Source organism: Lethenteron reissneri, chromosome 11 (genome assembly GCF_015708825.2).
Source record: "Lethenteron reissneri isolate LAM-NWPU_2019-01 chromosome 11, ASM1570882v1, whole genome shotgun sequence".
Taxonomy (NCBI): Eukaryota; Metazoa; Chordata; class Hyperoartia; order Petromyzontiformes; family Petromyzontidae; genus Lethenteron; species Lethenteron reissneri.
The window spans coordinates 9,144,698-9,156,871 of record NC_083789.1 but is presented as its reverse complement, the minus strand read 5'-3'; the positions used below and the strand labels follow the sequence as shown (position 1 = coordinate 9,156,871).

General features: G+C 46.5%; 1 protein-coding gene across 6 annotated transcripts in view; it reads left to right on the top strand.

The window, feature by feature from the left end:
- LOC133341421 (coiled-coil domain-containing protein 170-like) overlaps positions 1-10,622 on the top strand; it is an 85,639-nt gene extending 75,017 nt beyond the window's left edge. For all 6 annotated transcript variants that reach the window (XM_061550039.1, XM_061550035.1, XM_061550036.1 and 3 more), the window contains 2 exons: positions 3,140-3,376; positions 8,394-10,622. In XM_061550039.1, coding sequence (XP_061406023.1) covers positions 3,140-3,376; positions 8,394-8,660 — 504 coding nt within the window. In that variant the 3' untranslated portion in view covers positions 8,661-10,622. The remainder of the gene's footprint in view (positions 1-3,139; positions 3,377-8,393) is intronic.
- Positions 10,623-12,174: the final 1,552 nt, after the last annotated feature.

Genomic DNA, 12,174 nt, shown 5'->3' with positions numbered 1-12,174 from the left:
CCACAATGTGATGTACTTATCCCTTTCTTCGCGAAGAGATCTTTGGGTGGTCCCGCGCATTTGTTCGGCACGCCGTCTGACGCCATTACCAGCCCGGTAACAACGCCGGAGAGCCATAACGGCACAAGCCCGCGAAATTTTTTCCGCTTTCGTGTCAGCGCCGTCATGCCACAATGCCACTCGCGGGCTGTGCCATTTCTCACAGTGCCACCCCTTTTTGGCGCGATAACGTCGTTGTGCTCAGCTCGCTGCTTTGCCGCGGCAGCCACCGCTACCTGTGGAATGCGACTATCGCCACTGCTCCGCGTGTCCACGTTAATTGAGGGCTTTATTTTTATATCTAAAGCTTTCGTGACTGCAGGGATTCATCTTCTTGGTTCTTTCGGTAAAGTCACGTAGAAGGGAAATAATAAAATAATAAAAATAAAACATAGTTATAATGTTTTATTTTTATTATTTTATTATTAAATTATTAAAAATAAAACATAATTATTATGTTGTATTTTTGTTATTTTATTACTTCCCTTCTACGTGAATTTACCGAAAGAACCAAGAAGATTTATTTTTCTATTTGAGTGGGGTTTTCTCTTTTACCTCTTCTCGTCTTTTCCCACAATTGTATCCCAATTGTGCGTTCGGCATTGTGCCATGGGGTTGACGTTCAGATCCTGTCGTAGAGCAGCGCAACCCTCGCTCAGCGATGGAACAGCTGACGGAAGCGGATATCGCCGAGACAACTTCTGAGATTCCTCGCCACGTGCATCGCAATAATACACACAACTCATTCATTGGCTGAAAACATCTTAAAATAATAACACCCAAAGAGTCCTACGACTCAGTGTGGCTCTCCTGGATAAATAAGTACGAAATCGTTTTTTTTTTATATATTCGTAGCCAGTCCGAAAGCATGAACCCGCGGGTGGTTGAAGCCAGGATTTGAATTCAGGCTCAGCGCTCTGACCTCCGATCCACCCGGCTGCTTTGTCCCCGTGTTTTTATGACGTTTCTTTCTTTTTTTTTTCCACAAACCGTTGAGGCAAAATAATTGCATACAAATTCAATGTGTTCACTGCCATGTGCAAGCGGGCTGGCTGGTTTGTGTTCTGAGTCACGGCAGCTCATTAACGGATCTAAACATCGTATGTGCATGGCCAAAAATACACGTGTCATTTGAATGAGGCAGGAGGAACACCATTGTGATTTTGTGGTTGACAGATATAGGCCCATACAAGGTCGGTCGAGCATAATGGTTGTAAACTCCTGCCAACATAATGTACTGGCGGATAAAGTGGAATTCACATCGCAATGGAGCTCTCAGGTCAACCCAGTGTTTGTAGACATGGCCTGGATTATTTTGTTCCACCGCTTACAATTCGACCGCATACACTTAGACTGCATACAACACAAATCCATTATCAGAGCCGCACGTAATGGTCGATCAGAAGGGGAAAAAAACTAATAATTCATCACTGCGTTTGTTGATGCCCTTGTACACGTGGATTTGGAAAACAGAATAACACAAAGCAGCTCGGTGCACTTTTTTTTCAAAGGCACAACCGTCGGGCACAGGCCCCAAAGCACCCAATAAGTCAAACGGCACTGTCAGAGTGGACATTGATAAGAGTGTAACGCCTTTCTTGACTTGAGCAAGGTTATTATCGTGAGAGACGACGGTGGGAGGAGGGGATTAAAAATGAAGCACTGTGAGGGAAGAAGCAGGAAGAAGCAGGAAGATAAGTGTTATGACCTGCAGTGTGGCGAGTAGGGTGAGTGGCTATGTTGTTCTGACTTGCAGTGTGGTGAGTGGGTGAGTGAGTGGGTGAGTGAGTGGGTGAGTGGGTGGGTGGGTGAGTGGGTATGTTGTTCTGACCTGCAGTGTGGTGAGTGGCTGAGTGGGTGGGTGAGTGGGTATGTTGTTCTGACCTGCAGTGTGGTGAGTGGCTGAGTGTGTGGGTGGGTGGGTGAGTGGGTATGTTGTTTTGACCTGCAGTGTGGCGAGTGGGTGAGTGGCTGAGTGAGTGGGTGGGTGTGTGGCTATGTTGTTCTGACCTGCAATGTAGTGAGTGGGCGAGTATGTTGTTCTGACCTGCAGTGTGGTGAGTGGGTGAGTATGTTGTTGTGACCTGCAGTTTGGTGGTTGAACAAAGTGTGGGATGAGACAAAATAATCAATCGAAGTCACGCGGAAAATGGAACACGCTTTCACAAGATGCTTTGCGTTTTATGATATTTGTTATCCATAAAATGGCAAATGAAAGAGTAGAAGACAGTACAGTATAGTAAATGTGATGCTGATCTCTTTGTGCAGGGTCTGAGTCTCATCCGCTACGTATGCATGAGTTGTCTCCACGCTCTCCAGTTTCTCCCTTATACATAAATGCCCATAAATGAAATCAGAGGTCAATCATGCCAAATACGTACTTTGCTGAGACTCCCGAAAACAAAGATGGAAAGCATTATAATAAAAGTGACTCGACTTGGAAGGGACTTAAAGAGTTTATTTGACAGAAAGATCGTTACACTCAGTTGGAATATTATCTACCATAGAGCTGATGCTTACAGATGCTCGTAACGATAGGAAATATTCCGAGCCTGTACTAAGGAGCTGTCAAGAGCTCGCAGGAGCAGGCACAGGTTTAATGATATTTTTCTGTGGACACGATAAGGCGCCACGGTGGCGAGATGTTAACTACCTTGCCTGGTATACAGGAGGTCATGGGTAGGATCCCGACCCTGATGTCTGTATGTATTTGGAGTTTGCATGTTCTCCCCGTGGTCGTGAGTGGTTTTTTCTGGGTCCTCTGGTTTTTCCTTCCACATTTATAAACATTCTTTTAGAGTATTTGGCTGCAATACATTTCCATGTGATAAGCCACTTCATTTGTGACCAGGTTGCTTCTGAAAAATAGACTGTATAGCTTAATGGGCCTTACCTGATAAAATAAACAAGTTAATTTGATAGTTTAGTTTTCTAATTTCGCTAACGTCAGCAACCTGTGTTGAGGATTGAGTTTACCACTGCGCCAATGATGAACCGCGCACACGACCCACAACCTTTTCGCTCGGTTCCAAACGTACCACGACTGACGTGTGTTCCGTTGTTCCGTCAACTTTTCCCCGCCCTCCCCTTTGCCATCAAGATACAAACGCTGGAGCAGAACAAGACGATCGCGGAGATGGGACGCTCGATAGACCGCCTGGAGAAGGTGAAGGACAAGGCGTCGCGGAAGGTGGCGTCGTTGCGAGGGCAGCTGGACATGACGGCGGAGGGCGCCCAGGAGGAGATGGAGCGGACACGCGTCCTCCTGGAGGCCACCACGGGAGAGCTACGCACAGTCAAGCGCGCCCTTGAGGAGGTGGCGCGTCGCGAGAAGCAGGTGAATGTGTTTATTGTTAATTGTTTTTTTGCCCTTCTATCTGGCAAACAAAACTGACACCTTTTTTACAAGGAGTCATGTTTGCACAGACCACAATACCTGCAGTCATAATGCAAACAAAAAACATAACTCCGTATGCACTGTCCTTGAAGTTGATTGGTCCACACCCGAGACAGCTTTCCTTAGAGCCTAGTCTCACATGGGTTGGACCAGATGATGCCAAAAGGCGCACAACTCAAAGACTGCAGGTATTGTGGTCTATGCAAACATGACTCCTTGTAAAAAAGGTGTCAGTTTTGTTGCCAGATAGAAGGGTAAAAAAACAATTATCATATTTTTGACTGGCAAATGAGGTTCCAATGGTGTTTATTGTTGTCGTCACTTTTGCGCTTTACCTAACTGAGGGTTAGGAGGTCGGGGGTGACCCTCGTCAGGACTCGTCTCACCACGTGAATGAAACCACGTGAATGAAACTTGAGAAGAAAGTGTTGTTGTTGTTGTTGGGGAGTTTCCCCTGTTTGAATACCGGTTAAGCCAACCCCACTTAAACCCACTCCCAGGTAGCCCCACCCCCCGTTTGTAAAGTGGTATCGCCGAACCTCACAATAATACTATCCAGGGCCTCCCTTGGCTCCTCCCACCCTCAACCAGTATATATACAAAGACTGTTTTCTTGGAATTTCTCTTACTTGATACAGCTATCGTGCTGTGACGGTTCCACCTCAAGACGGAAGCTTGTGTTGCCTCCGAAACGTCGTGATTTTTATTTTATTTTTATTTTACTTTTATTAATTACATTTTTTACCTACGTGACTTTACCGAAAAAAACCCTAAGAATATGGTGGCGCCATGATAACGAAACACAAAAAATACACGGCCTAACACTGAATGGGCATGAGGGTTAACCATGCAGAATAATAACAGCTAAACTAAACTCTAGTCTTACCCCTAAGCTTAGCAAACTAGCAACCAGCCCCTAGTACTAACTCTCCTACTAACCCAATAAAATGAGCCAATCAGTCAAAAGCACTAGCCTTATCCCTAGCTGACTGACCAATCAGCCACGAGCAGAGTACTAATTTGACCTATGACCCAAAAAGACGAACCGAGCATTCACTTGTACTAGCTCTACCTATAACCCATAACCCGAACCAACCTGTCTGCAAGCCCACTTCAAACCTAACATCCCCTTGGGCGTTTTGCCAGGGCCCTCGATTACTTCGTATTTTTTGTTCGTGCTCCACATTTGGTGTGAGCAGCACCATCCCTGCATGTGTAGTAGAGGGTCCCTTAATAGTTATTTTGATTAAAGTATTGATATGAATCATCAGGGATGGGGGTGTGGGTCTCAACAGCTGTACAATAATCACTTCAACGAGTCAATCACGCTGCCCATTGAACCCAATTAGCCGTCTGCAAGGATCTAAGCCCACATAACGAATGTGGAAATTAAACTAACAAGTCATTTAAAAAGACACTTTAAAGAGCCTTGCCTCAGAGAGATTCAGAGTTTGGATGTGCAAGTTGTCTCATCGCGGGAGATGTTGAAACTGTAACATTGGGTTTGTGACGTGGGCAGCATTAGGTACGCGATTTCCAATAGCAGCTTCGCGGCACCAGGTTTCAAAACATGTTTTTAGCAGTTCGGCGAGCTGAGCTGGCACTGCTGAGTTCCTGCGTTCGAAGCCAAGCAGCTGCCTGTGATTTTAAACCGGGTCCTTGAGTGTAGTTATTGATGGTCTCAGACCGGTACACGAAATTACTGCACGCGAAAAAATAATCCATCACGTTGGATTTGGTTCTGCACGTAAATTTGCTAAATCCCTGCTCCTGAGAATTAAAATATTTGGTTTGACTGCCACGTGACGAGCGATACTCTCGTACGCAGAGCGGTGTGGCAAAGCGCTACCCTCTACTGCAGGGGTCGGGAACCTTTTTGACTGGGAGAGCCATAAAAGCCAAATATTTCTAAATATATTTCATTGAGAGCCATATAGTATTTTTTACGTATAATAAATTAAATATGTCTTACTTTTAATGCGACTTCTGGTGCTGCATGGATTTGCTGATGGCCTTGTAGTCTGGTTCATACGACTTGGTGAGGTTGAGCTTCATGCAGGCGTGACCCGTGAAATTTATCTTCAAAACTAATTTCTGTTTACTTTAAAATGACACAGTATTATTAAGCAATATCACAAGTATTTTAAAATCAGTTCCAAACTGATTTTTTACTATTATTTTTTTTTTCAACTCAAAATTGTCTGGGAGCCATATGCCGTCACTGGAAGAGCCATATATGGCTCGCGAACCATAGGTTCCCGACCGCTGCTCTACTGCGTGGACCTCTGCTTTCCATGGGCCATTCTTCAACACGGAGGGTTGCACTGCTCTAGGAGACATCCGAATGAAATTCTTTGTGACGTGATGGCGATCGCGCGGTCGGGATCGTGACAAACAAACAAAGACTTTTTTTGACGCGATGATGAAAATGTAAAAGGTCATAAAAAGATTGATCTTTACACGGAGCGTGTTATTTTCCAAAGCCTGCCACCCTCGTACGAAGCGTGATCCGCTTCATGGTAAATTATTCCCATTGCTGGACGTTATGTGGAAGAGCCTCAGGTTGTGGGGGTGTTTAGTTTGTGAAGGACCATGTTTATAATTGGTGAATTCCATCCTTTTAACCCCAGGGAAATTGCAACATTCTCAACGAGGACACTTTCACCGTTTGAAAGTGTGCGGATTAACGATAGCGATGAACTGACTGCACAAAGTGACAGGACTTCTCGACGAAGCCTGAAAAGTAGGGCTTAATGCAATTACGAGCAACATCTCGATTCAAGAGCACCAAATTCGCCAGACAAGTGATGACGCCTGTCGAAAATAAGCAGTTTGAAAACACTTGAGAGTTTGTGTATCTAGAGCAGTTATATAAGACCGCCCGCAGTCGTAGTTATAACATCGATAGGCGGGCGAGAGCAGGTCGTGGTGCCTTTGAAAGACTGAACTTGGTAACGAAAAACAACATCACAAAGCCTCTCCCATCACCTTCCGTCCAGCGGCACACATGGGAACAACTGAGACTTTTTTTTTTGTAACAACTGCAATGTCGTGTTATCCGTTTAAGTCTAATAAACGAACCGATATATTTGGGAAATTAATCGATTACTAAACCCATTGGAGAGCCCAATATGAATAATTCATAATACTTTCAGCTCTTGACAGTTTGATTTGTTGCGGACGGATGTTTATTTACGCTTGAATTGATCAAATTCAATCTCCCACTGTATGTTCTACTGTGGCGCCTTCTTCGCATGTCACCGCGAGAGCCCACATTTTTATCCAGGAGAACTCCTCTTACCCGTGGCCCTATTATCTGCAACTTCTATTATTCCCGACAGCTGTAGAGTCTGCGAAAACTCATTATCTGTGGGCCCTATTCCTCCTGTTCTCCGTGTCTTTTCCTATGAGTCTGTGGAACGCCACCCTATCATCCACATTTGTTTCATGAATTAAAGAAGTCGATCCTCCGATCGTCCGTGGGGTTATCTGCAATTGTTTTACCCAGTCGAGTTAAATTGCGGATACCCTCCCTCCACATCACCGTGGATAACAGCAGCGCTTCTGGGAGTGTAAATAATGAGCAACTAAATTGTACATCAAATGTCCGGCATGCAAGCAACAATGGACTCGTGTCTGATTAAGTTGACGCAAGCACTTCAATTGAGCCGAGGTTTGCTGCGTCCTCTTGACATCGTGAAAGAGGAGAGCCCAGGGTACAGCAAACACTGCAGACGGTACAAAATTAGCATCTAATGCGACGATGGCATCACACAACAACAATAAACACGACGGCTTCAAACGCATCACCAAGCAACTGGCACAAACTTGGTCAAGCGACGTGGGAGGGGGGGGGGTAAACACATTTATTTACACAGCACAGTCCTCGATCCGTTGGAAATTTGTCCGTTTTTTTTGTTGAGCCCCGATCACTTAAACTGCACTGACAAGGGATGGCAGCACATGGTTCCTTCTGGCTCTACTATTTTGTCTCCTGTCCATCTGGCGGACGGTCGACTTCAAGAAACGTAGTGAAGCCGTAGTCAGCCTTGCAGGGTGATGGGGGGGGGGCACAACACAGTCAATGCTAAACAAACGTTAAGCAATTCTGAAGGGAATGAGTAATGCTATTTCAGTATGTTGAACTCCTTTCACACCGTGCATTCTGCTCTGGCTCTTACCCCCACCCTACCGCAACTAGAATCAAATACTGTACCAACATCTTTTGACTTTATGAATAATTTAGAAGAGGGGGGGGGCTGACTCTTCACTCTTTAGCCCCCCCCCCCTGTTCTAAGATCCCCGAGTAGTACCCACCCCCCTCTGCCCCCCACCCCTCTGCCGACGCTACAGGGCTGTTTGTCATGTTTCTTTCATCTATGTTCCCCTCCCATTCCACGCACTTACAAGTCCTCCGGCCCACATTAGGGCTGCCACTCTTGATTTCAACAAAATTCACCTACTCCAGCCGCTCAGCGACTCGGGCAATAGTTGCCGTACCCGGCATACCGCATTCAGTATGCCTCCGGCGCCTTTCTCTTTTCCCAACGCACCAGGTACACATTTAAGGCTGAATTGACATAGGGGAGCCCCAGGACTTGTTAAAATATCCGCCACTGTTATTGGTGGACACACATACACACACGCAAAGACAAAATAAACAAAGATCCGCCATATAGCCTTAAAAAGACTTTTGGGGCAAGTGCTGTTAGTGAGCACCTATGAAGGCCGGCACTGTGGCGCACGAGTGAGTGGGTGGCCAGCATCACGCCGACACGCATACACGGACATACACACCGGCACACACAGACACGGAGAGGCACCAGCAACCCGCAGTGCGTTCGTTGAGAAACCGAGCCCTGGCAGAGAGGCGGAGAGACGACGCGTAAAAACCGACGATTGCGCGTTCCTCACCGCGTCGTCTCACCCCGTCCCGCCATTATCGCCCCTCGTGCAGCTGCTGGACTTCCGCGAGGTGGTGGGCCGCACGCTGGGCCTGGACGTGGCCTCGTTGGCCGTGCCGGACTACGAGGTGGTGGCGCGACTGGAGCGCCTCGTCCGCGCGCAGCACGCCAGCGTGGCCACGGCGGCGGCGCTCGACGGCTCCCTGGAGCGGCTGCACGGCGGCTTCCGCGCCGGCTACCGTGGCCAGCGGCATGAGCCGCGCGCGCGCTCCGTGTCGCCCGTGCGCGCTTACGGCTCCGTTGACGCCGACAGGTTTTGACGTGGGGCCGGAGTCACCGCCACCGCCGCCGTCACCACCGCGGTGGGAGGTGGTGGGGGTTGCGCTGCGCTAGGCAGTCGAGGGGGGTAGATCTGCATCAATCGGTCAGGATAAGGGTTGGCATTTGTAGGCCTTCGCCAACTAAAAGTGCCTTACGTTACGTCTCGTCTCAGCCATTCCATTGCCCTGCTGCAGTCTAGCCAAGGGGAGCCCATATGGCAGCTGTCCCTGTGAGGCACCAGGTATGTGCAGCAACGGCCTGCAAGTGGACATAGGCTGGCAGTAGAGGGTTAATTTACTACGTGGGTCTTCACAATTGCAAATAATTGATCAAATTCGGATAATTTGGGCCGTGTCGTTGGCACACATTGCACTCTTTTCAGATAAAGTCTCAGGATCGTGAACGCCCACTGCAGCCATGGCCCATGTTTATCGTTAATGCAACCGCAATATTTACCAAGGTGGCCGCGGGGCTCTAACCGCGAACAATTGCAAAAAGCTGGCAAACTCGCTAGGACTCGTCGGTGAGCTCGCATTTCTGTTCACGCCCCCCCCCCCCTACTATTTCTGCTCTTCACCCCCCACAACCTGATTCCCACACGAAGTCGTGCCACACACCCGATAGCCATGCCTCTAGCCGTGTGGCAGCACAGGATGGAACGAGAGTGGCGCTCGCGTATTCCTTTACAACAACAAAAATGTTGAATCGCTGTAAAAGCCTTCGGCGTGTGGCAGTCCGTATGAGCGCACATCACACGGGCATTAGCAATGAGCCATGTAGTTTTACACTCACACGGGATGGTTTACCGCTCTGTGCCTTCCACTCGCCGTACGAAGAACCTACCTCTTGTTGCGTGTACACAAGGCCCAACGCACCAGGCGGCCACAAGCGTGCGGCGCCATTGAAGGCGGAACGGATAATGGTTCGCACGTGGCTCGACTTGAGTAGGGTCGTTTCAATTTCATTTCCATTTATTAGGTACAACGCTGTGAGCCATGCGGCTCTTGACTCGGGTGCAACCGCAACAAAACAAAAAACATGAACAAGAAACATCATATAGTGACTACACGCAACAGAAAAATCCAGGAAAAAACAGCAAAGTCTTCCGTAAGGGCTTGGGAAAAGAGACGGTGGGATTCCAGTGCGGAGCGGTGCGAGGACAGAAACAGAATGAGAGATGTATTGGGTGCAGTTCCAGTGACGAAACACAAATTGGTTTGGTGATGCTGCATTGGCAGCAGTGCACAAGCACAATTAAACAACAAATTCAACACACTCCTCAATGACACTGCCTGAAAATAAAAAAATATATACACATGCAATCGGTGACATTTTAGGCATTGGTCCCTTTTTTCTCTGTGCTATGAAGAAGGCCCATTGTCCAAAAGATGTGCCGATTACATCCAGTATATATATTTCTGTCTTTCAAGGTAGTAATTTTGTATCATTGTGTTGAGTTTGGCGTAACGCAGCCAGGATGAGATGAAAGCCTCAGTCTGGTAGAACGAGCCCATTGACGAGGGTGCAGGAATAAACGGAGTGATGTTCACGTGAACAGTAGCCATGGTGAGCGGCGGTAGAAAAGTGATAGGGAGGCGATTGACTGCCCGGGTTGAGGGAGCGAGTGGCTGGAGTGAATCAGTGAGTGCCAGATCATCAGTCAACGCTGCCTGCTCTACCACCGAATTCTATAGAGTAGAGTGAGATAGCAACTCCGTGCTCCGCCCCATGAATAAATCATTACATGCACGTAGCCTGCAGCGCTGTGTTTTGGGACGTTACGGAAACGTATTACCTGCCTAACGCCCAGAGTACTAAGAGATGCATCAGTCGTAGGCACCAAAGGAAATGGTTTTATTCTTTGGTTCTTTCGGTAAAGTCACGTATAAAGAAAAAATAATAAATTAAATAATAACATACGACGTTTCGATTGCAACACAAGCAATCATCATCAGGTATAATAAAATTTGAAAATTTCACACTTAAATTCTAACTTAGCAATGTTTGAAATACGTAATCGACCAGGCTATGCGTTAATTGTGTGTTGACCGACTTTCTGTGTCGTTTTACATAACATTTCGATACTTTGCTAGGTTATTTAATTTTAGTGTGTCTCTTTCTCCCCCTAAGCCTGCTCACTCCTTTTTGTTGCACTCATTGACATGTAAATTTTGTCTCTAACCCCTCCCTCTCGCTGCCTCCGCCCCCCTCTGTCTATTTAAGGCCACCCCACAGAGACGATCACCCCTCTCTGTACCTGTGTTGCCCGCTGTGTGTATCTTGGTGATATCTGTCTGCTTATATGTCTGTCTATAATTTTTTCTGGTTAGATTTTATGTCGCTATTTTATTATACCTGATGATGATTGCTTGTGTTGCAATCGAAACGTTGTATGTTATTATTTAATTTATTATTTTTTCTTTATACGTGACTTTACCGAAAGAACCAAAGAATAATTCCTGCAGTCACGAAAGCTCCAAAGTTAAGGAAATGGTTTCCCTAAAATTCATGGTAGAAAGTGGCGGGCATATCATCATCATCATCATTTGTTACACCTGTGTTTGCAACGGTAACCTTTATAAAGCAACGCAGCTGCTTCAGAAATCTGTGGAACATCCGTTGACCCGCGTATCAATTTGAATTTTCCGCAGGCTGTTCTCGTCAGTAAGACATCCAGTAATGGCATACGCATGCAATTGGGATACGTTTTCAACATTGAATGGAGATAGTCTATTGAAATGGCATTTTTCAGGAATTAAAAAGGTACATTTTATATTGTTTAATGTTGCCTTTGCTCTGACTATATAGTACTGGCGTTTGTTGTGATAATATACCATTTGCGTAAATCTGCCAAAAAAATACAGAAAATACCTTTTGCAGGACGAATATTGTTTGCCCGTGTGGCACAGGATAAATATAGTTCGAAGGTCACGGTTATGGTTTTTTCCCTTGCGTTACGATTTTCGAGGCTACGATTACCTGTTAGGCAGCCATGGCAACCAGCAGTATGCAGTGTTTTTTTGTAAAAAGTCATCTGAATTTCACGAGCTGCACTGTCTCAGAATTCACTGTGGAAAAATCTCTGCATCGGTCAACACGTAAGGTAGCTTGTCCTAATAAACCAAACAAAAACTAAACTATTTTTTATTTTATCATGTAAGGCCCAATGAGCTATTTCACTCTTTATCAGAAGCAACCTGGCCAAAAAAGATAGCTCAAAGAGGTGGCATATCATCAAGTGGACATTTATTGCAGCCAAATACTCTAAACACGCGTTTCTAAATGCAGAGGGGAAAAACCGGAGGACCCGGAGGAAAATCCACTCGACCACAGGAAGCAACATACAAACTCCAAATATACAGCGTCGAGATCGAACCCACAATCTCCCGTATACCAGGCGAGGTAGTTAACATCTCGACACCGCTGCGACGTTTTACGAGTGCAGGAAATTCGCCAGCTAGAGAGCCCCGACGTATTAGTTCGCAATAATGCAATTCTACTTGTACCCGTGGA